Below are 25,494 nucleotides of genomic sequence, written 5' to 3'. Positions count from 1 at the left end.
AAGATATGTTCAGTTTTCTGATAATAGCTCATTGGGAGTCACCTTGTTGGTGCCAAAATACCATTTTACATCTGTCAAACTGTGCTATCTTTGCCATTTTTGATTTAGATTCAACTAAAGAAACCAAAAAAAGGGGGGAGGCGGGGTTATATTTTCTGACAGGCTGCTAGTATCAAAGGGCCTAAAAATAATATACAGGGAGTGCAGAAGTATTAGGCAAATGAGTATTTTGTCCACATCATCCTCTTCATGCATGTTGTCTTACTCCAAGCTGTATAGGCTCGAAAGCCTACTACCAATTAAGCATATTAGGTGATGTGCATCTCTGTAATGAGAAGGGGTGTGGTCTAATGACATCAACACCCTATATCAGATGTGCATAATTATTAGGCAACGTCCTTTCCTTTGGCAAAATGGGTCAAAAGAAGGACTTGACAGGCTCAGAAAAGTCAAAAATAGTGAGATATCTTGCAGAGGGATGCAGCAGTCTCAAAATTGCAAAACTTCTGAAGCGTGATCATCGAACAATCAAGCGTTTCATTCAAAATAGTCAACAGGGTCGCAAGAAGCGTGTGGAAAAACCAAGGCGCAAAATAACTGCCCATGAACTGAGAAAAGTCAAGCGTGTAGCTGCCAAGATGCCACTTGCCACCAGTTTGGCCATATTTCAGAGCTGCAACATCACTGGAGTGCCCAAAAGCACAAGGTGTGCAATACTCAGAGACATGGCCAAGGTAAGAAAGGCTGAAAGACGACCACCACTGAAGAAGACACACAAGCTGAAACGTCAAGACTGGGCCAAGAAATATCTCAAGACTGATTTTTCTAAGGTTTTGTGGACTGATGAAATGAGAGTGAGTCTTGATGGGCCAGATGGATGGGCCCGTGGCTGGATTGGTAAAGGGCAGAGAGCTCCAGTCCGACTCAGACGCCAGCAAGGTGGAGGTGGAGTACTGGTTTGGGCTGGTATCATCAAAGATGAGCTTGTGGGGCCTTTTCTGGTTGAGGATGGAGTCAAGCTCACTCCCAGTCCTACTGCCAGTTTCTGGAAGACACCTTCTTCAAGCAGTGGTACAGGAAGAAGTCTGCATCCTTCAAGAAAAACATGATTTTCATGCAGGACAATGCTCCATCACACGCGTCCAAGTACTCCACAGCGTGGCTGGCAAGAAAGGGTATAAAAGAAGAAAAACTAATGACATGGCCACCTTGTTCACCTGATCTGAACCCCATTGAGAACCTGTGGTCCATCATCAAATGTGAGATTTACAAGGAGGGAAAACAGTACACCTCTCTGAACAGTGTCTGGGAGGCTGTGGTTGCTGCTGCACGCAATGTTGATGGTGAACAGATCAAAACACTGACAGAATCCATGGATGGCAGGCTTTTGAGTGTCCTTGCAAAGAAAGGTGGCTATATTGGTCGCTGATTTGTTTTTGTCTTGTTTTTGAATGTCAGAAATGTATATTTGTGAATGTGGAGATGTTATATTGGTTTCACTGGTAAAAATAAATGATTGAAATGGGTATATATTTGTTTTTTGTTAAGTTGCCTAATAATTATGCACAGTAATAGTCACCTGCACACACAGATATCCCCCTAAAATAGCTAAAACTAAAAACAAACTAAAAACTACTTCCAAAAACATTCAGCTTTGATATTAATGAGTTTTTTGGGTTCATTGAGAACATGGTTGTTGTTCAATAATAAAATTATTCCTCAAAAATACAACTTGCCTAATAATTCTGCACTCCCTGTAATTTAATAATAATATAATTTAATAATAATAATATAATTTAAGTACAAAAATTCTAAGATGGCATGAAATATGAAGTCAAAGTCAAATTATGAAGACACAAGGGGTGGCTTCCTCTATCCTAGACTAGGTCTGGGTGCTTTATGTCAAAATATATTAGATTTGCTAAATGCAGAGCACATACATTGCTTTTTTTAATATTTGGAGTCAAGGTTTAAAGCAATAGTGTGAATGCACTTAAGTTTATTTATTTTTTTTAATCCTCCCTCTTCAAAAGTATTATATCATGATAAGCACTGACGGCCCACGTCTGTGAACTCTGCACACGGAAACTATAATTTCAGTTGTGCTGACATTGTTTGATTAGCAGATGAATGCTGGATGTGTCATCGTAAACAAGAACACGAATGGAATCTGATTCCTTTTCTTTCAAATGTCACACAGTAAAAACAGAGTTCCTTTCTTTTGTTTTGTGTTTTTTAACCAGCGTCAGTGAATATTAACATTACCATAAAGGTGTTAGTGCTGATTAAATGCAATGCAGGGTATTGTGTTTTGTAGCAGTATTGTGCTTATTAAGTTGGACGATGCCTCAGTCTTCCAGCCTTGCTCTATAAGGAAATGAAGGCTGACTGTACATAGTGTTCTGACTTCTGCTCTAACACGTTTCAGCCTATAAAAATAGTGATCCACCTCCACCTCCATACCCCACTGAAACCTGTAAGCTGGCCATCTTAAAATAAAATTCCTGTCCAAGCTGAACACAGTGATACAGAAAATAACAAAGAGTATAATCCAAACGTAAGTAAATTATGTTGTGTTTTCTGAATTAGGCGTTACTGCGTGTGCTTCTTTTGTTATGGGTGGTAGGGGGGAGGCATTTGGTCGCCTGTAATGGTGATGAAGACTCAGCAGTATCCTGAATGTGTGAATGTCTCAGGCCGCTCTTTTTTTTTTTTTTTTTTTTTAATGATCTTGCTGTGATGACAACTTTAGTACTCACGCATTGTCATCTTTGCAAGTGACAAACCAAAAACCAAGAGGAAACACTTCATCTCGTCTAAAGCCTTGTCAAATAACTGAAAACAGTTATTTTCAGTTCTAGTCATCTTGTTAAAAAATATCATCTGGTATAGCAAAGTAATTAAAGCAAAAACAGTGTATAGTTAATGTTGAACTCAGTTTTTCTGCCTTTCTCATTTAAGCATATTGTAAACTAGCTGCCGGGAACATCCCTAATTTGAGTATAGCACATCCTTTATTTTTGTTTTCTCTGTCAACCCAACTGCCAATTTTAGATACCAGCACCTAATGTTGTATAGGTCTTCCCTGTGCTGTCAAAACAGGACTTTTTAAGTGCTGTCCTGTGGTATCTGACACTGGGAGTCTGCAGTGGGTCCTTGGATTATTGTTGATTGCCGACAGGCTTATTCAGGGGCATCTTGCACACACTCATTAGATTTGGATTTAAGGAGTTTGAAGGCCAGGTTAGTGCCTTGTGCTCTAAATGCCTTATTCCGTTTCATGAGATTCTGTTGAACTTTTGGGCTTTTAGAGATGATAACCAGAGGTTGTGCTTCACAGAGGCAGTTTATCAATATAAAGGGAGCTAAATAAAGCAAACCAGTGTTAACACATGCATGCTGACTGAGCACTTCAACCACGGTTACATATACAGTATACTCCTTTTAACACAGCCTTCTAGAAATTACGCCATACTAGACCTTCCATTCAGATTAGGTGGGGCAATGCAAAGACAAAGATTAATATGATGTTGTGAAACTGCTCCTTTGACACTGGCTGAAGGGGTTAGTACTGCCATCCATAGCTGCTGAAAAACAAAGATTGCTGTTGAATGAAATGCATACAAAGGGAACGTTATAACACACACAACGAGGTTATCACTGTGCATTTCAAGTGAATTATGAGCTGCTATAATGTCGTGCTGCACAAAACCAAACAAGCTCATTCACTTTATTAAGCTCCTTTGCATAATATAATGAGAACAATGCATTCAACCCTCAGCTGTCATGAAGTATACAATATATTTGTTAGTTTAAACAATATAATAGGTTATATCATGGCCTAAAGTTCAACCCTCACATCGTCTCTGACCTATTACACATGAAGTTAAGTTAAAGAAGGAAAATAAAATGTTTTATTGTGAGACTTAGTCAACACAGTAACGTTTGCATTTTTAACATGGAATGTTTTTTGTTTGGAAAGCTGAAGAATTTGATGATAACCTGTCTGTTATTTCTATCTTAAGTCAAATTTATGACTTTTATAGAGGCTCTTTGTTTTGGACCAATTAGCCTTTTACCTCTTTAATAACATTGTGATGCATTCAGCTAGGTTCAGACATTCACCCGCTGCCAATTTATTCCCTTCAACACTCAGCGCTCTCCTGCTGACACCTTTGGGAACATTTCCCAGACATTAGCTGAGAAGTGGGGTACACCCTGGACAGCATAGACCACTGCCTTCACACTAACAGCTACTTTAGAATTACCCCATGTAACTAATCTCACTGGGTATGAAAATTGTTACTTTTTTTCCATCCAAGTGTTCTACCTTTTTCTAGATCGTGTTTTTAATCTTACCTAGCACTTAAAGCATGTTTAGCACTCCAGTCTGCATCCGGAGACACACTTTAACATCGTCTCACACAGACTGATGGTAGGATTTATAGTGCCCAAGGACATTTCAGATATGTAAAGACAAGAACTGACAACAACCTTCTGAATAGTAAAGTGCTTTAACATATGCAACAAGTTTCTTGGTGGCTATACGTGATAACTGGGTAACCAGTGAGGACTGTATTGGGACCATACAGAAGATGTGACTGAAACAAATGGCCTTATGTACTACCACACCCCACCTTGTCCATTTCAAACATCAACATTTATCTTGTATGATTTGACAGTAGGATCATTCAAAAAAGGAAGATCAAATGGCTATTGGGCTTTATTTTTTTAAAAAAAGTGTATGTGCCCATTTTTGAATTATTTCAAAAATTATGTGAATTATTTCCTTGTATAGTTAAGTTACCTGCTGCACCCCTGGAAAAAAAATACTGTCAAAGTGATGCAATTTAGGTTAGATGAGAAGAATAGAAAGGCACCACGAGCACGAAACGTTACTACTTTTTTCTTCTGTCTTGCTCTGACCTACTGTGTGTTACAGGTGTGTAGGTTAGCGTGCATGTGTTTGTGTGTCAGCCTCACCCCAAGGTGATGAGCAGGTGTAAGGAAGCATGTAGGTGATACCCTTGACTTCTTTCAGTTTTTGGTTTTCAGTTGCAAGCCTCTATTATCTGCTATGTGACACTTGTGTGCCAGCACACCTGCCATTTGCATTAACAGTGGTGCGGCCAGCCCCTCTAAAAACACACACACATGCACTCCGACTGCACTGTTATTGTCACTTCAGCGAGGGCTGCAAAGGCTGCTCTTTGGTTACTGATTATTTGTAGTATAAAACCACTTTGTTTTTGTTCCGACCCTAGTTTCAATTCATATGTAGCCGGCTGTCACTGACCTACATACACAGGGTGTCAGGGTGGGAAACTATCAAGACAGCAGTAAAACAATAAATCACTGACAGAGTAGAGTACATTTGCTGACCTTTCTACTGTCGCAATTTACCCCATAACACTCCTGTCTTTAGCTGTAATTATGAGTTTACTGCTATAAGTACAGTTATATGAATTCCCACTTAAAAGAGCTTCAAAGAGCTAGTGCAAGTTTCAAAACACAATAGTCATATCTGCAATCCCAGTTGTCTTTTTTTGTTTTTTCTAGAGGATTGGAACAAGGGGCATGAACCCTGTGCTACCAGTTGGCCCAGTTTCTAGTCGTTTATCTAGTTTCTAGTAACAGCGCTTTAATCCAGGAGAGGCCCCTGCCCCGGTGTGCATACTATAGACATGAAAGTCTATACAAGCCTAAAACATCCACACCCAGCTCAGCCTGATAGATACTCTACATATGTAAGTAGGTAGGGTGGTAAATCTACACAAGGGTTATATATACATAAAACCGTGAGATGGCCAGAAACAGAAGAGTGTTAAGGAAGTAAGACACAGGCCAGCAAAAATGGAAAATTATACAGAAGCTGAATCAAAGTGGGAAAAAGCCAACAGAAAGAGTTAATGAGTTGCTTTGCAACCACATGTTTCACAGTAACTTCAGTGCAGCACAGAGTTGTTTTTTCAAGTCTGTGCAACTTTACTGTCGTTCTTTCATTTGGTGTTTAGATGTAGCACGGTGGAGCAAACCCTCCCATAGGTTTACTGTCAATCGCATTGTTTCCATACTCACTCATACCAAGTCAGTAGATAGAGTACAGCAAAACTACAATCATGATTTATGATGTGAGTGAACTAGAACTAAAAAATAACTCATATCTTAAAATGTGGATTGTTGCCTCTATTAGATTAAGAGTATTGCAGTCCAAGTAGACATTTATGCAGTTTTATACTAACTGGATTGGTTATTTGGCTTTAAAACAATATTGTTAAAGTATAGTTAAATTGTTCGTTGTTGCTAAGCAGGACAGACTACCTCACCCACATCTATCATCAGTGAAACCTGGATGAAACCTGAACCTGGATATGCACAAGCATACTTTGTTAACACGTTTCAGACTTCACTAAAGATTACTCACTTGATTAGTTTGCAGAAAGACCGCCAAAAATAAGCACGCCACGGTCTTTGAGTGCTGTAACACTAACACATGAAAATGTTACCTTTAACTATTACATCAGGTGAGACCTTTCAGTTTTTTCATTTATCATGTGTGGCGTATTTAAATCTACAGTAGCGATTTCCATTGTCCTGCTTTGTTACCACATCGTGAGCATTAAATGGGGAATGGAATCTGAATGCTTCCCTCTAGAGAAATATTTATTGGTGTGATTAGGCAGGAGAGAGCAAATAAAGCAACATGGGGAGGGGGTGGTAGCTGGGGAGAGGGTAATTTCTAAGATTTATGGCGCGGCACTTCACAAAATGCATGCATCCTGTAATTAAAACTCCCCCTTTGCCTCCAGCAGGCGTCTACATTAGTTGGCATCCCCCACAGCCCTCTCCGGCCCTCTGTTAACCCTTACCCACTAGATAATAAGATCTCACGACTGCTTGGCGTCACTAATTAGAGCTGAATGCCACAGAGAGGGGCAAATTTGGTAGCAAGATACAGGAACATTGTGCGATAAAGGCTTTCCTTTTATCCTTTCTTCTTCATGTAGCAAGCACAGGTTACAGGACAATATGGAGGATTATTTTACATCTTTTTACTAACTCGTTTGATAAATTCTTTGTTGCATATTACTCTTTGACCCGGAGCAGGAAGGTCATGAGAATTTCCCAAGTCAATCATGCGTTGCTTTCATTTTGTCTAATGGCACGTATCCTATTGTACACACCCTAGATGCTTTGTGTTGCATTCCTATGGGAATGCTGCTTTCATGACTTGTTACTTTTCTGCAATGGTGGGTTTTTTTGTTTTGTGTTTTTTTTGTTTTGCGTATTAACTATGTGGAGGCGTCTGCCGGCTGCTTGTTTTGTCCACCAACACACCAAAATCCAAAGAGCTGCAATTTGCTATCAGACAAAATGTTCACAATGGTTATTTGCGTCAGCTTTGTGCTGAGCCGAGTGATTTCCTGACGTGATATCAAACGCGCTTCACGGGCGTCTGCAACATCAGGGTTCGTGGCTTGGCTGCTGTTTTGGTGGCTGTGTAGTAACAATACGCCTTGGTGCTATTTTCTGTGGTTTTGTTTGGTGGTGCTCAGTTGTACATTGTGTTTCACAACCTTCTATTTTCAATAACACATTATGAAACTCCGTGACCTCACTTATGCACGGTGTGATGTACAGTTGTCGATACTCTCGCGCTTTATCGAGCCTTGTAAATATAACTGCGGACGCCGCTGAAGTTTGAAGATGGCGAATGTGTGCCTGCTGCTTTCTCGCTTTCGAATAAATGCGAGCGTGTAGTAAACAGAACTCTAAGAGGATGTTTCACAGTCACGTTGAAGAAACTAGGCAGGAAAAAAAACATCCACAGGCTCGGTGGCCTCATTGTCACCCCCTCGAGTAACCCCCTTCACTTTTACTGCCAACTTTCACTGACGTTTCCGAGGCCCCAGGCCCCGCTAACAGCTGTACCTAATCAAGTCCTCATCAGGCCACAAGGTCTACTGTGTCTCTCAGATCTTCTTATTATCAGACGGAGACCCCCACCTCCCGTCTTGTTGTTGCATATTACAGCACTGACTAATCATTCTCCATATTTTAAAAATACTTTTATTGTAGTCTCAGAATTTAAAAACACACCATCTATCCACTGTCTCTTCACAGCTCTATGAACTGGATGGAGACCCAAAGAGGAAAGAGTTTCTGGATGACCTCTTCAGCTTCATGCAAAAACGAGGTATGTTTTCATATCCTTGTCCCCCTGTGTCAAATTTGATTTCACTAACTATAGGACGTCCTATTTATTCCATTTCTTATCTTGCTGTATCACATATCCCCGCCTTATCTCCGGCCGCTGTCGTTGGCAGCTTCTTAATGTGATGAGGAGAGAGGATGATCACCCACCCCCTTCTTTCTCTGATATATGACACAGCACTGTCTACTCATCTTTCACTGGCATGGGTGGGGTCTTTATTCATTTCAGCGATGATTGCTTTATGGTCACACAGCAAGTCGGCGTTCCCAGGCTATAACTAGAAGGGACACACTGTATTGATGCTTGAGGATGGATTAGTTTACCTTCCCATCCTGCAGGCTGTCCGCATAGCTCGACCCCCACTTCTAACACTACACGCATAACCACTTTTCACTCTTCTTATCTAAACACCTAACAAGAAAAGTGAATAGTTTGTATTTTCTTGTGTTCAGTGTGCTAACGCCAGACTGCCAACTTGAGATAATTATTTTCTTGAAGCCGTGTTGATTTCACAGGATGCTAATGGATGATATGATCAGATCAGTGGGCGGACGACTGACATGGGAGAAAAGAAAAGTTTGCTCATGACTGAAAAAACAAAAAGCCAAGCAGTAGTAGATGTTCACACAGCCTCTGGTAGTGTGCTCCTAGATTCTGAAAGCGCCATCTCTAGGCCATTATAAGAAATATGACGTGAGAATTATAATCACTGAGAAGACAAATTGATTAAAAAAATGCTTTGATTGGTTTGGTTTTTCAGCCAATATAATAATAGCAATTATACAGCATATTAGTAATGTAAATGAAAGCGTTTTATTCCGTACTTTGACCTTGAGCAATAACTAAATTCTAATAATCTTCTCAAATAAAATCAAAATAGCTGTCACAATTACTCTGCCTTTTTTTCCAGACATTTTTAGAGCAACTTCTTTCTCATCACAGTTTGTCTTAGCTTGTTTCCAATTATCTTTACTAGCCGTAAATGAGTCACACGTCTAAGTTTTGATAAACTGCCCTTTGGGTATAAAAACCTGTTTCTTTGGACATCCCCTGAACCCCCTTAACCCCGCCCTCTGGTTTAAAAGAAAAGTTATTTTAAAGAAGATTTCCAAGTAGTATTTTAAATGTGGATTTGGAAAAGACAAAGTTTATTGTGCAGTAGTAGAGTTTCTAATTCCCCTAATTAGATAAAGATCCCCTTTTCAGTTCTGAGAGGAACCACAAATCTCTCTGGGGTTGTGTCAGGGAGGGCAGCAAGTGTAAAAGCTAAACACGTGGAGTTGCCCACAGTGGCGTGCCCTTGTGAATAAGCTGAAAAGTATCTAATGATAATAACGTGTTGTTGTAATTGAAATATTAGATATTTAAGGTAAATACTTGTAAAAATGACAGTTTTCAGTGGAAAAATAGTTCCAGGTTTTGAAATATAAGAATTCAAAGTTAAAAAGTGAGGGCTGACCTCTGAACCCCATCAGGAGTGGACTGGAAAAAAGCGTGGTCATACAAGGACACAAACCACTGACGCTCACAGGAGTTTGATATATTTGATGCTTGTTCGTTTCTATGTAAAGCCGTTAATGTCATAAGTGGTCTTACTCTGCCCATTGTTTTGTATTTTAACATCTAGCCAAAAGACAGTAAATTGTTCTGAATCTGGTTGATTATTTGTGGGGTTGCCTGGATGCCAAGTTCGTTGGTTCAGCTCAAGGGTAAAAGCAAACCTAGTGTAGTTTCCTAGCACAGGCGAAGCATCTATTAGATCTGCGCGTTGGTGAGCTCCGCCACTCGACCGCAGCACCGTCACTCTGAGCACTTAAACAACACCTTGCACTGGCAAATTACTGTTTGCTAATACTGAATGGTAAAAGTGTGGTCTTTTAATCGTGACAAAAGAGCCAAAGAAGGTTTTGCTACAATTAAGTTGTGAGCTACAGCACTGTCTTAAACATGTAAAATGAATGGGTGTGACCGCGCACCACCTTTATTGGCTAAAGGGAGACAACTGTTATTTCAGGTACTGTTGTTTGTCTTTGATGTTATTTCATATGTATTTTATTGGTGGAGCATGACTGTATTTTTTTCCTGTTTCCTGTTGCTGCAGGAACCCCAGTGAATCGTATTCCCATCATGGCCAAACAGGTCCTGGATCTGTACATGCTGTACAAGCTGGTAACAGAGAAGGGTGGCCTGGTGGAGGTTATTAACAAGAAACTGTGGAGGGAGATCACCAAAGGACTCAACCTGCCTACCTCAATCACCAGTGCAGCCTTCACTCTTCGCACACAGTCAGTATAAAAACACTCGTTTAACTGGTGCTTAAAGGTTACTCAGGGCGTTTTCACACCTGTAGTTTGTTTACTCTGGCCCGACTTTGGTCATGAGTTTGTAAACTTGTAGTTTTTCCTTTGGTTTGGTTTGACTTCACATGCAGAAGTCCAAAATGCATCCGTTACTACAAAACATGTAAGAATGTTCAGTCCACTCATTTGCCGGATGTGTCTGAGGCGGGAGCAAGAAAAATAAATACAGGAAGAAGGTGCCGTGTTCTGGTCTACTGGAGAACATGGAGAATTTCTTTTCATTTCACGGTTAGTTGTTAGCACATCCATAGTACCTTTCCGCATTAAGAATACAAAGCATACATGGCTACGGGACTTTTTTTTTTAACCTGAAACGTTTAACGTACACCTGATAGTTGGTTCGCATCATTTTCACACCTTCTCCAAAGGGTCTCGGTGCTGTTGTTTTGGTCCACACCCAAGTGTGATTACTGTGTTCACAACCAGACACACCAAATGGGGAAACAGAACCAGTGTCCGATTTAAACTGACAAAATACCGTGTGAAAATACCCTTAATAGCACCCTTTTTCTTAATTAAGCAATTAAGCAAGAGTTAGCTAAAGTTAAATCGTTCCATACTTGTTGCTGTAGAAATTAATCCCTGTACTAAGACCGATCAGTCCTAGTTAGCTGAAGTTGGGCCAAACTTTGTCTTCGAAAACTCAGAAGGGCACACCTGTTGTGCACTTTGTTGATTTCAGATACATGAAGTACCTGTACCCATATGAATGTGAAAAGAGGGCACTGAGCAACCCCAACGAGCTTCAAGCAGCCATCGACAGCAATCGACGGGAGGGCCGGCGACAGAGCTTTGGCAGCTCTCTCTTCACCTACTCTCCCAATGGGACTCCCACCATGCTGTCCTCGCCGAAGCTCCCCACGCCCAGCATGGGCTTAACAGTGGGCACCAACGGGACCTCGCTGGGTCACATCCACAAGATCAAGAAAGGTGAGATTTGCTTATTGCGCTGCATGCACATCGAAGAAAATTTACTGTTTGAGGGACATTTTCTTTGATGTTGATTGTTTTGAACAGTGTTGGTCAAGTTACTTGAAAAACGTAATCAGTAACTAATTACTGATTACTTCCCCAAAAAAGTAATCCCGTTACTTTACTGATTACTTATTTTCAAAAGTAATTAATTACTTAGTTACTTAGCTACTTAGTTACTTTTTAAAAACATGATTTACAACCTGAGGAGGTGATAAAGCGATAGATCTGTCAACCCAATTCTACTTTTTCTACATAATCCATCATACAAAATGTAATCAAATGGAAAAGTATCTTTTTTTTAACTTGTTTTATCAGTTTTAATCTTTTAACTTCATGCATATGCAAAAATAAAATTATATGCACTGTTCTCTGACTTGAATAAATTTGTTTAACATTTAAACCTATTTTCTACACATTCCAGCACATAAAAGAAAATATTTTTTGTGTTTACACTCAGTCTTTCAAATAGATGCAAGTGAAACACAGCAGAAAATAAATAAAGTCAAAGACTCAGCGGTCCTTTTGCTCTATTTTCACCTGTAAAGCAGGAGTAGGGTAGGCGGAGGTTTACCCTGGTGCAGGTGTGCCGAGGCGGTCAGTGGAAGAATCCGTGAGTTTCTCTGTGAATTACCCATTACGTCGTTGCGCACTCGGTGCTTGTTTAGGGGGGGGGGGGTTTTCGCTGTAAAAAGAAGTTTTCTTCCCACGCACAACGGACACTAATGTTTTTGTAACTTTTTATGGAATCAAACTCAAAGTAAGGTCAGTACTTCCACGCTTTAAACGCTGCATGCTCATACTCTCTCCCACAATCGATATGTGATCCACTGTTGATCTGCACACAGCTGTTGTCACAAACGTTGCACTTGCTTACGTCACTGTCATGAGACATTCTCGCAAAAAAATCACGGTTTTAGTAACGCAGTAACGCAGCGTTCCTACGGGAAAGTAACGGTAATCTAATTACCGTTTTTGCAATAGTAACCCCTTACTTTACTCGTTACTTGAAAAAAGTAATCAGATTACTGGTTTTGAATCAGGTTAAAATACATGGATATGGCAGTAACTTTGTCTACTCTCAGGTCAAAATGACAAATTCAAGTCAAGTATACGGTTTGTCAGTATAACGTGACAGTATAACGATTTACTCTTGACTGTGTTGGATCAAAGTTTTGAAAATTTAAGTTAAAATGAGGATCCACTGTGAAATCTTGAGAATTTTACTGATAGCACATTTATGATCAGAGATCATTTCTGCCAAATTTATCTCTTAAACGGAAACTCCGATCTTCAAATAAAGAAATAGCATCAAATCTGATTTGCTGTCATCTCTCTCTTTAAAAGAGCTTAACCCTGGGACCTTCCCGTAACACACTGCATCTTATTTATTATCTGTTTTCTGTGGTCACGCTGAAATTTATGTCTGGGGACTATAATGCATCATATGAGTTTGCTTGACTTTGAGTTCCCCTTTCTCTTTGTGCTGCTGGGCCAGAAGAAGAGGGAGGCCAGCCTCTGGCAGGCGTCAGCATGGCTCGTTTGCCAGCGGGGGGCTTGGCAGGTCACTCAGTGGCTGCTGTGCAGGCAGCAGCAGCCCATGCCGCCATGGCTGCTCAGGTGGCCGCTCTGGAGCAGCTGAGGGACAAACTGGAAGCAGGCGAGCCGCCAGAGAAGAAGATGGCGCTGTCTGCCGAGGAACACCAGCGACTGCTGCAAAGAGCGCTGCAGCAGAACCTGCTAGCCATGACTGCTCAGATACCTATGAACATTCGCATCAACAACCAAGGTACTGAACAGTGGAGCTCTGACATATTCGGGTAGAGAGAGAGGAACAAAACAACCAGTCAGACATGACTTTCATGTTTTGCACAGTAGCTGCAGGCTGTTCTACACTCTCGTTTGAGGAAATTCCTCCTTTATCTAATCAACATGAGATAAAAGAGTACACCACCTTTTTTACATCTCCCTGGTTTCAAAAGCTCAAAGATGCAAGAACACTGATTTTGCTGATGTGAAATGAAACTGTAATTTCTCACTTATTCTCGATTGTCAAGAAAAAGCAAATGGCCAAGTCCAGATAAAAAAGCAATATTAAGGTTGCTGGGAAATATTAAGTCGATAATGTCAGCGTGAGCGCTAGCAGCAGTGATCTGTGTATGAAAACACCCACGTGAAAATGAAAATGTCACCTCTGGTAGTGGTTAACATGTAAATGAACAGTAAAAGAAGAAGATGAATTAATGTATTTCAAATGGTAACGGTCGGTTATTAGAGTGCATTTTTAGGGACATTCGTTTGTTTGTTTTTAACTATTCCAGAGTTGAAGTTTATTTTTGTCTTTACTGCAAATCAAAATGAACTAAAAATAAAAATCTGGAGTTATTACGACATCACAGTTACTCTTGGCATCACAGGTTTTTACATTTCATTGTTGCCAGTGCGAGCTAGGTTTGACACATTTCCCTTTTCATGACAGTTAGTATCTCAATGCATTCTTGTAATCTCACCACAAACCACAGCACCCAACTGCGAGAAAGTAACACCTAGCAGGGCTATAGGTTGACCTGCTTAGCTTATAGAAGCAGCGTGCGTGCATACATACATGCATGATTATCTGTGTGGGGATTCCCTTCTGTAAGCACGCACCTTGATCTTATAGAAGGATTTGTCTCGGTTACTGTCTATCTGATCGTGCACATGAACCATTTCTCGGTAAGTGACTTATGAGAAATGTTCATTGGGACATTTTTGAAAAATTCAGTTTTGCTCCTACTGTGGGACGGTTTTGTTTCTCCATTTGGTTTGACTATTCTTAAGTCAAATCTGGATCCAAAAATGAATAAGGATGAAAACTGCTTTCTTCCAGATGGCAGACAAGACTCAGCTCTGAACCTCACCACCAACGGCACAGGGAGCATCAGCATGTCCGTGGAGCTCAATGGAGTGGTATACACTGGTGAGCAGCTCCTCTGTAACTTAAGGTGACACAACAAAATGTCAGATATGAGCTCGCTGCTTCGCAGTTAGTCATGAAACGTTAAGTATTTCCAGTAAGACTCTTGGCTGACTTACAGATCTGGAGAAGCATCAGATTGGTATAGAGACCAGCCCCCTTTCTTCCTCCGAATGTTCCTATCAGCACCTTTTTTGTTTCTGTTTCATATGTTGTTTCGTTGCTTATTTGATTTGTGAAGAAATGGAGAAATGATTATAGCTGTAAGAGATGTTACACAGAGCAGATTATTCCTGTTTTGTGGCAAAGCAGAGTTGTGCAGTAACATCGTAGAGTGTTGTTGTTGGAGGAAGATTACCAAGTTTGGTAAGACCTCAGTCTCGTGGGCCTAGACCCCTTGGATAATCTGGCTGTTGGAGATTGCTTAATGTCGTTAGGTGAAATTGGTCAGAAATAGGTGTACAGTTGTGCACCAAAGAGCTCTTTGGGACTGCTTTAGTCACTAGCAGAACGCTGCTGTCTCCTGTAGTTTAAATGGCAGGTGCCGGCTTGTCTGCACATTCTCACTGACTATTTGCAGAGCTGCAGTGAAACGTCAGTGTGACTCAAATGGGAAACTGAGCACGTTTACCTTGAAACTAAAAACTAAACTAAAAATTTGTACCTGAAGCTGTGTTCACACATGAAGTGATTCTCAGTAACCAGAGGCATTGAATTGCGTTAAGAGAATAAAAACGGGGCGAAGACAAAGTTGGCAATGTGATTGAAGTATCTATCAAGCGTTGATAGCCAAACAATCCGGTAGTAAATAGAATAGAGGGTTACCTAGGTAACTAGAGCCTGAATGTTGTTAGTGACCAGCTGTCAGCTTCAGATTGATGCGTGAAGAGCAAGTCTCTTCTGGTGCAGCTTAAACAATGCGTTTCAAATGGCACAACTTTTTCTTTGAAAGTGAATGTTCGCGTTTCACCGTTTGACTACTAACAGGTGAGCAGTTGGCACCTGTGTCTGCAGACAAGTCAGCTTCTTCCACACAAACTACATGCGACTATAGCAGTTGCAAGGAGGTTTTTGTTGAAGCACCTTCCCCCTCGAGCAACCACTCGCCAGTTGGTCAGGAAAGGCAGTTTTTTTCCTAGCAAAAAGTGGTCGCCAAGCGGTTGCAGATCAGTATATACAGACTGTAATTCAAAGCATTTGACAGATGTTTTGTACTCTGACTCCTTTTTGTTTTCCCTCTTGTCGTTTTCTATCCAGGCGTTCTTTTTGCTCAGGCAGCACCAGGGTCAGCCTCGTCTGGTGCATCTGCATCGTCCGTCACCAACAAGGCTCCCAGCAGTCGCGTCGCTCCGCAGCAGCAGCAGCAGCAGCAGCAGCTGCAGAACACACCTACCTCAAACTCCAGCAACTCATTGTCTTAACAAACTCCCAGCCTTTCCTTCATTCATTTTTTTATTTTATTTACCACGCTAAGTGAAGCCAAAAAGCAACCTCATTTTCTATCTCACCAATGCCAAAAATAGAAAAGAAAAGAAAAGAAAAGAGAAGAACCATAAACCATACAGAAAGACACAAACTGGAACTCTTTTCACTTGAAGTACACTATCTCAGGTTTCCTCTCACAAACTCTTTTGTTCTTCATCGCCAAAATGATCTTGAAAAAGCAAAATCTCCCAACTGAGAGCCAGTATATGCTAAACAAAGACATATGCACAGCCTGTGAATTATTTATTTCTGCATCAATGTACAGATTATTTGGAGAACAAAAGAGAAGATAAAAACTAGGAAAGCATTGTTTACACACACAAACACAGCTACTGACTGACAATGATGTTTTATCCTTCAGGGGAGAGATTTTATTTTAAGTTTTCATTGTCATTATTGTCATTATTTTATTCTCTTTATTGTTTTTTTTTTTATCATTTAAATCTTTAACAATCTTTTCACTGCAGGAAAAAAATCTATATTAAGAATTCTATACCAAAAAAAAGAATATCATCTATTTTTAATCAGAATAACTTTAAGGATAAGTGTTGTTTCTTCAGGGCATATATAAATATATATAAATATATATAAATTGTACCATTGTGACCTCATTTTGGGTAAAACCTTATACACACGGCAGCCGTTTTGAGTGTCTGTGTGAGATAACAACGCAGGTCTGTGCTCCTGTCGTGTGGGGACGTATGCATTACATCACAGATTCTCCTGTGAATAGACAGAGTGACGTCGGCGTCCCGACTCAGACTAATGCAAAGGAGCACGGGCATAGTTGTTCTTCCTGTGACGCTCGGCTAATTTAGCTAGAAAATCCACTCCTGTTTGTTGACACGAGGCTTGTTAAATACACCTTTTACCTTTTTTTTTTCTCTCTCTCCATTATGCTGGTAGAGTTTTCAAAATGGCTGTTTTTGTAAGAGTAAGGTCAGTTTGTACAGGCGGTAAAATTAAGTTGTTTCTTTTTGTTTTGTTTTTTTTCCCACCTCCCTGCACCTCATCACAGGATGGACTTTCTCAATGCTGTCCACACCAAGTGTTCCTTTTCCTGTTTAGGGTTCAGATTTATGTGGGAAAACACAGGTTTTAGGTGAATGTTCTCACGTGTTTCTCGCTCTTAAACAAATATCCCACTTGACAGAGCACTGCTTTTCCACGTGTTGAAATCTGCTTTATCTTCTTTCTAACTTGGCCTTTAGTGGAGTGATTGTCTTTCAAAAAAAGAAAAGATGCATGCATGTATTTGTAGATAAAAAGCCCCCTTAATGAGATATGAAGTGATTTCCCATCTTAGGTTCGCAGGAGTCGAGCGTATACTGAATCTTTATTATTGCAGAGCTGCTCAAATGGACAATCAGGTGTCAGGAGATGCTTATCTGGGCTTCGGACGAGTGCTTTTTTCAGCTCGTATGTGACATTGTGTTGTGTTTTCTTTTTTGGCTTTGTATTATAGATTTCAGATGCTTTTTATTTTTATTTTAGCGTTTTCAGCTTTGTTTTTGATGAATTTGTGTGTCTTCTGATCCAAGTGCTTCTTATCCCGCGCCTTGAGACGAACAGGGTCTCATTAAGGTTAGCTTGCAACCTGTCCGGGATCCTGCGATGGCTGAGAGGTGATCGCAGCTGCGGCGTTTGCTTGTGGCCTCGCGTCTTTGTACAAACTCTGTTAGCTTTACAAAACACAGAGGAGAATCTGTGTCATTTGTGTCCGTGCTTTTTGAAGTCAGTCAATCAATTCAGCTTTTTGAACTTTAACCTGTTACCTCTCTGAACTGTTAACCGTTAAAGATTGTTCCCCACAGCCCCGACACACGCGCACACACACACACACACACACACACAGTCACCCCACTTCACAAAGCAGCTTCATTCCTACTGACGTTGGAAGTAAATCAGGCTTTGTACGTGGGTTCTGTTCAGAGACCTTAACACAGCATGAGCTGACCAGAGAGCGCGCGGTACCTCAGTTTAATCAGTTTTTACCGTTCAAGTCAAATATCACCAGATGGCTGTCGTGGCTTTGATTCTGGACTCACTTCTCAGTGGGAAATTACCACCAGCTGCTACAGAGCAACTGGTCATTACTTTTATGTTTTTTGTAACGGACCTCACAGTCATCACAGTGGCGTTCTTGAATTTCAGTGCAATGTCCACAAAGGATTGAACTGTCCATCCTCAGGCACAGGAAAGCAAAGGCGGACTTCAGGTTTATGTAAAACCCTGCTCGAGACTTCAGAAACCATTTGTTTTGCAAATCGAATAACTAAATTCGTTTCTCTCCGCAAAACGCTTAAGCGCCTTTTAGATGCGGAATACAAAACATTGCCGGCTTTATCTGTTTACCGTAAAGTTCCTCCTCCTTCTCAAAGATGAGCCCATGGCTGAGGCAGCGACAGCCACACTAACCTTGCAATAATTGCCAGACACATGCAAGAAGTGTTGCATTTGTGGCATCGATTGCCAATGTCAACTATGATGAGGTTAAACCACACTTTTGAACATTTAGAGTTGCGAGTGTGTGTCTGCGTTTGGTGCATGGTGCAACATCAAGCAGTAGCTGCTTCTGGTTCTCAGACGGGGGCTTGAGGAGGCCGTTCCACACAGACGCCGTAAACCGAACACACGGTTGCTGAGACACGATGATAAAACATTCAGCTGTTTGGCGAATTCTCCAGTGAACCCATGAGCACGTGCAGGACACCTTTCTGAAAAAAGTGACTGAAATTACGTAGTCAGACATGAGGCTGATGTGTTAGGACGCCGTCAGGCTCAGAGAGTGTCTACGTGTAGAATGTGTTGCTCTTCATTAACTCAGGCGTACAGCTGATTTAAATGTTTGATAAGTGCATCTCTTAGAAACACAGTAAACACTTTGTGAATGTGAGATTCAAAGGCTCAGCTCCATGAATGTCATCTGTCTTTTTTTCATGCCCTTACAGTAATGGGTTGGTATGTTGGAGTACTGCGTAGGCCCTAACCAAAACAAAACAAAAGGGGAAAATGACAGCCCTCACGTATTCCTGCTTCCTTGTATCTGCAGTATGAGTGGATACGAGGGCTGTTTTTCTTTGTATCAGGAGTAGCAGGTGTCACAGTTGCCAGTAATGGCTGACAATCAAATAGAGACGTACTGCGGCTGGAAGCATGTTGGGGGAGGATGGCTGGAGAGAAGCTAAATTCAATCAATCCCAATCTAAAGGATCAACACTGCTTTTTCACATTTGACCCTGTGACCTTTTGGCCCCCAAGGCAGCCTTTAAAGCACCCTCCCCCCCTTCGGTGAATCCATATTTATCGTATAACTATCGACTGCTTGTGTGTGATATTTGCACATGAACAACAAAGGTACCGCCACTTGACTGTACTCGCTCTCTCTGTGGACGGCAGCATTTTCAAGGAACATGTTCTTAACATGCGCGGTAGCAACAATCATGAGACGTAAAGACAATGCCGTATACCTCCAAACACTCTCGACATCCCTTCAACCACAATCAAACCCCGTTTCTACCTCAAGGACTAAAAGCTTTGGCAGATTTCTCCTGCAGGGCCACACCTGGGAGAATCCTGCTGGAGGCTGCGCTCAGGCCAAAAAACCCCACTCAAGTGATGGTGGTGCCGGTTCATAAGGATTTTAAAAGAGATTGTAGTGACCACAGACAATCAGCTGAAAATGCAATTCTCACCTTTAACGATGACCATTTTAGAGGCAGCTCTTTGGCAAGAGCTCCCCTCAGTGGAAGGTTTTTGTTACAGCGCACAATCAGTCAAAGTTTCCTGTATGGGGGGGGAAAAAACATGGAAGGATATGAAGGCTTCAACTATTCCATTTACTTTCTTTTCCTTTCTTTACTTCCTTGTGGTGTTTCCAGAGTTTAATGTTTGTGGGGGATGTAAAAGCTTCAGAATCAGCATTCAGATCACGGAACACTAAAACCAAACTTCACAGGCTTTTAGAATCAGTAGCTCTGCAAGGCACTCAAACAGGGAAGTGGTTCAGACAGGGAAAATGCAGTCTGGCCTGTATCAGTGCAATCATGTAGGATCCTCTGGTCAGAGGTAGTTCATCTCTGATATTTTAAGGCACAGTGTAGCTAAGAAAACTGCATCAGTCTTAACTCTGTAGCCTGTAGAGTTGTGAAAAACAGATTTTTGTTCAGGCTGGAGCTTTCGTTTTTTATTGTATGGTAGGAAGTTTGACTCCTATAGCTTACAGATGTTTTCCATCATTAGATTAGACAATGCCTGCGCAACATGTTTGGCTTTTTTATTATTTTATTCGTCTTTAATGGCCCTGGACTGTTTTCAGAAGCCTGCTTCGTTTGACACTGTTGTACAGACTTGAACAGCAACATAACTCATCTATTTTGCCTGTCTTGGAGTCCAATTTTGATAACAGTATGTTAATATCAGCACAAACCCTCAGAGTCTATCGCGATCGGCTCACTCGCTCTCTGTCTCATTCGTAACTTTTAAGTGTCTGAATCTCAGCTGTTTTTGATCCCAACCAGAGCTGTAGATAAAATAACTGCTTGAAAAACATGGTTCTGAGGGTCTTGCTTGGAGCGTGACTCCTGCTCCCACCTGCTGCCGACATGGACACTTTGCTAGAACATTTACGGGTTAAGGCGCATGTGGGGCTCGAGGACTTTTGACTGGACTTCACCACTCACCTTACCTCAATCAGGGGGACTGTGGATAGGGAAGATGATGATGATGATGATGATGATGATGATGATGATGATAAAATAACAAGATGCCTTCTGCTGTGACAATTGTATGAATTAACATGTATTACTAAGACTCATTAAGTAGATTATTTCTGAAAATGGCTTTTAGGGCTATGGATATATAAAAAATTTTTTTATTGTTTTTTGTTTTTTTGGCTATTTCCCTGCTTCTTTTTCCCTTGTTTTAGACATGCTGTAGCAACGGAGACACAGAGATTACTTATAGAGCAGATTTTTGAATACAGTGATGATACTTATAATGGTAATGTGATTATTATAGGGAAGCGTGTGTGTGTGTCTGTGTGTGTGTGTGTGTGTGTGTGTGCGTGAGCAAGTGAGAGCGCGTGTGTGTGTGAGAGAGAGCTTCACGTGTATCCTCAGAACAGAAACAGGACTCTGTCTCTTGTCTCTTACAACCTCTCAGGAAAATCTACCTCTACCTCCAGTTTGATGCATTTAACCCGGTGAGGGCTCAAGTTACAGTTTGGCAGGAAGAGGACACGAGAACGGGCGCCGGCGTTTGAAGTGAACTTCAGCCGACCTCGATTGATATGAACGCCGTGCTTGTGTTAGATACAAACAAGACATTCTTGGTTGAGAGGTTCATTTCTGACGCCGGGGCGTCCGCCGCCCTCTTGTTTGTCGTTACACTTTCGTAACACTTCTGCTGTTTAGCTTATTTGAGTACCAACAACAGGGAACCTCCAGCTCAACAGCTAACTACTACCAGTACTCTGACAAGTACTGCTTCTCGCACCACTGTCAGTTCAGAGTTTTGCAGTCTGCTCTATTAATGTGTGCTTATTCCTTCTTTTTTTTTTTTCTATCAATGATCACATTTTTTCACAAGTGGGATGTTTCCCCAATGGCCACCACATCAGTGATGTGGCAGCGGGGCAATGCAACTGTTTATTTTGAAGGGTGAAGATCTGTTCTTGCCTATTTACTCAATATATGTTAGTGTGAATACTTTTATTTTGAATCTGAAATTAATAAAATATCACCTTTGTTAAATGTCAGACGTGTTTTGGATGTTATTTTAAGTATTTGGGACTAAGATTTAACAGCCAGTTATCCTGAATTATACAGCCTCAGGGGAAATATTAGACTATGTCAGTATTTATTTAACAAAAATTAGACCACTAAGTACTAATGGTTTCACAGGAATTAAGAGATAGCAGAGCCAGTTGCTGCCAACCAAATTAATTGATCATCTTCAGGTGTGAGGAGCTCAGTAAAAGCAGAAGTTTAGACCCAGGCATCTTGCAATCACTTAGTCAACCATGAACTACTCGGTAGTAGATTTGAGCCCTATGGGAGTGTCCACCAAGAGGGACATGGACCCCCTATTGATCCTCTACTTAATCATACGAGCCAAGGTGTGGAAACGGGTGTGGGTCACAAACAGCTGAGGTTCTGGGCAAACCCACCGTGTACTCTGTAGACCAATGGATTCTAGAGTTAAAGATGAGGCCATCTGTCCAGCAAATGCTTGGCTGAAATGAAACAGGACAATGATCGCAAGCACTGCAGCAAAATCTGCAACAAAAAGGCAAAAAAAACAGGAAGCATCAAGGTGATGCAATGGCCCAGTCAGAGTCCAGACCTCAACCAGAGTGAAATGCTGTGGTCAGACCTTAACATATCTGTGCATAAACGAAATCCCACAAACCTCTGTGGACTGAAGCAATGTTGCAAAGAAGAGTGAGACAAAATTCCTCCACAATGATGTGAAATACTGAAATCTATGGTAAATGATTACTTCAGGTTATTGCTGCTAAAGGTGGTTTTACAAGCTAAAGAGTTGTGGGGTGTACTTTAGTTTTCCACACACCGCTTCTGCATTTAGTCTAATTTCACGTTAACTAAATAATAACAGAGTGTAATATGTGTTAGAAATCAGCCAAGGTGCCATTGTGTAGCCTGTAGGCCGTTTGTCTGTCCGTCTATGGATATGCCTCACCAGACCATCACTGACACACCACCAAACGGTTCATGCTAAACAATGTTACAGGATGCATAATGTTCTCCACAGCTTCTTCAAACCCTTTCACGTCTGTCACATGTACTCAGGGTGAACCTGCTCTCATCTGTGAAAAGCACAGGGTGCCTGTAGTGGACCTGCCAATTCTGGTATTCTTGGGCTCTGTGGTGCCAGTCAGTGAGGGCAGAGCCCACTAAAGGACATGGAGCCCTCAGGCCACCGTCATGAAAGTCTGTTTCTGATTGGGTATTCACACCAGTGGCCTGTTAGAGGTCATTTTGTAGCTCTGGCAGTGCCCATCCTGTTCTTTGCACAAAAGAGCAGATTCTGGTCCTGCTCGTGGATTAAGGTCCTTCTGCAGCCCTGCCCAGCTCTCCTGGACTAACTGCATGTCTGCTGGAATTGCCCCATGCTCTTGAGACTGGGTTGGCAGACACCTGAAGGAGTTGGAAAGAATGTCAGTGGCCTCCACCTGTAAAGCCTTTTCTGTTTTGTGTTTTCATTGTTGTCTAGTGTACTTGTTGTTAATTTCATTAACACCAAAACAGCTGGAACTGATTAACAACCCCCTCTGCTGTCCCAGATGTTTAACTGATGATGTTATCCTCTAATTAGAAAAGGTTAAAAGGTTTTCCTTTATTTTTTAGATTAATTTTACTCAAGAAACTGTTGCAAACTATCTAACAGAATATAAAGACTGTAAAAGCAACACCAGGGTTATTACTTGAAATCTTAAGATACTGCTTAAAATGAGTAGATCAATAATAATGTTCCTCTTGTACCTTTCCCATTGTAGTATACATTTCAGTGTTTTTTCTGTAATGCAACCGTACTCTGACTTGTATCCCCATGTGATGTCTGTGTTGTATGTGTAAGGTCGGGGGCGGGTTCATTCCACTGCAGGGCAACCTGCCACTGCATGTGTCAAATAAACTTTGAACTTGAACTTGATTGTCTCATTCTGAGTTGTCCTTGTACATTTACGCTGCTGCAGCACTTGTGTCTTTGACCTTGACTGCATCGAGTTGTTAAAATCCATTTACTGAAGCTTCTCACTTTACACATCTTATGGAAACTTGCAACCTAAAATAAACAAATACTAATGGTTATGAGCCTACCACCTGTTCACAGTATAGTCTTTGGAAATTATTTCTACATTAGTGAAAACAATTTAGCATAAAAAAAAGTTTTTTTATTTTTTCATTTAATTGTTATATTTTTTTATTATTTGAAATATCTTGATAAGCAACAAGATTTGTATTAACAAAGGTGGTTGTGGGAGTATTTTAAAGTGCCATGCTGACGGCCAGATCCACAAGAATTTGAAAAGCTTTTTCTCCTCTGTACACAAATTCAGTGGATCTTTAAAAAAAAAAAAGCTAAGAGGTTTTTCTGCAAGAATGATGGATAGGTATGTAAAAAGGATTCAAATATCCTCTCCCAGAGATGCTGGACATGGAATGGCTTTACCATGTGCTATTTCTTGTGACTGAAGATGCAGCAGAATGAATTACAACTACAGTATGCTTAAACTGCATTGGATGCAGCCAAACCGATAGGATGATGTCTTGCAGTACTGATAGGCAAATGCTTTGTCTCCTGAAGTCAGCTGGTCTGAGGGTGTGAGGAGAAAAGTCCTACAAACAAGCAGCAACTGAAGGCAGCTGTAGGAAAAGCCTGGCCAAGCATCCCAAGGGAGGAAAGTCAGAATGGTCTGATGTGCATGGATGCACAAGATTTGCATCCAAATTTAAAATAATCATTGCAGTTAATTATCAAAAGTAACAGACTCAAGCACATAGGAAATGAAGGGGAGAGTGCAGGCAGGGTGGAGACGGGTGTAAGGGGTGATTTCTGACAGAAGAGCAGTAAAAGTGAAAGGGGAGGTACAAGGTTTGGAGATGATGGCACTGTCAAAAAGCACAGACAGCAGAGATGGAGATGTTCAGATTTTCATGTGGAGTGTCAGATTGGACACAGTTAGAAATGAGTAGCTCAGGAAGACAGATTGAACAAGCAGTTTGGAAATAAAGTTAGAGAGGCTGAGATGGTTTGGATATGTCCAGAGGAGGGATAGTGGATATACTGTACAATGGATGTTGAAGATGGCACAGCAAGGAAGAAAAGAGGAAGAACATAGAGAAGATTAATGGATGTAGTGAAGGAGGAGATGTTGATGTGGCATAGAATAGGTGGCAGAGAATCTTGCAATAGGACTTAAAGGTACTGTGCTGCAGGGGTTGTAACAGACTCCACTTTGTTTGTGTGAATGGAGAGTCTGCCTAACACTAAGTTTCATCATGGAGTTCCACAGGGTTCTGTGCTAGAACCATTTATATTCACATTACACATGCTTCCCATTGACTGTATCATTGTGGCCTTTAATTTCTTACTGGGCCCTAAGAGTCTTAGAAACATGGGGTATGGTTGTTGGGGTTTTCTTTTGTAGGGTCTTTGCCCTAAAGCATCTTGAGGCCACTGTTGTTGCCATTTATGTAAATAAAATTGAATTAAAGTCTGAATTCTACATCTTAAATGCCTCATTTTAAGTTCACCGTGTATATTAAATTATGCAGTTTTAAAAAAAAGTAAGGTATGCTGTTGCAGAAATTGCCTCTTTGCTCTTTAATAATCGTGCTCACCCAGAGGTTCTTTGCATATAAAATTCAAAGGGGGGTGGGAGTGAGGGCAACGTGACGGGCGTATCACGTTGACGCTGGCTTTTTTACAAAGCACCGCCCAATAAGCGTCTCCGCGGTGCTAAACCTATCGGAGCCCGGTAG

The 25,494-nt window shown here is 41.1% G+C and overlaps 1 protein-coding gene across 2 annotated transcripts in view; it reads left to right on the top strand.

Annotated features, from left to right (window-relative positions):
• The window catches only part of arid3a (AT-rich interactive domain 3A), a 40,846-nt gene extending 24,261 nt beyond the window's left edge, over positions 1-16,585 (top strand). The window contains exons 4-9 of one of the 2 annotated variants that reach the window (XM_026194844.2): positions 8,125-8,197; positions 10,317-10,500; positions 11,258-11,505; positions 13,049-13,336; positions 14,417-14,506; positions 15,761-16,585. In XM_026194844.2, coding sequence (XP_026050629.1) covers positions 8,125-8,197; positions 10,317-10,500; positions 11,258-11,505; positions 13,049-13,336; positions 14,417-14,506; positions 15,761-15,924 — 1,047 coding nt within the window. In that variant the 3' untranslated portion in view covers positions 15,925-16,585. Of the gene's footprint in view, positions 1-8,124; positions 8,198-10,316; positions 10,501-11,257; positions 11,506-13,045; positions 13,337-14,416; positions 14,507-15,760 lie in introns of both variants that reach the window. The other variant, XM_026194841.2, reaches the window with a different exon arrangement.
• Positions 16,586-25,494: the final 8,909 nt, after the last annotated feature.

This window comes from Astatotilapia calliptera, chromosome 15 (genome assembly GCF_964374335.1).
Source record: "Astatotilapia calliptera chromosome 15, fAstCal68.1, whole genome shotgun sequence".
Classification (NCBI taxonomy): domain Eukaryota; kingdom Metazoa; phylum Chordata; class Actinopteri; order Cichliformes; family Cichlidae; genus Astatotilapia; species Astatotilapia calliptera.
This window is presented reverse-complemented; position numbering and strand designations above follow the sequence as displayed.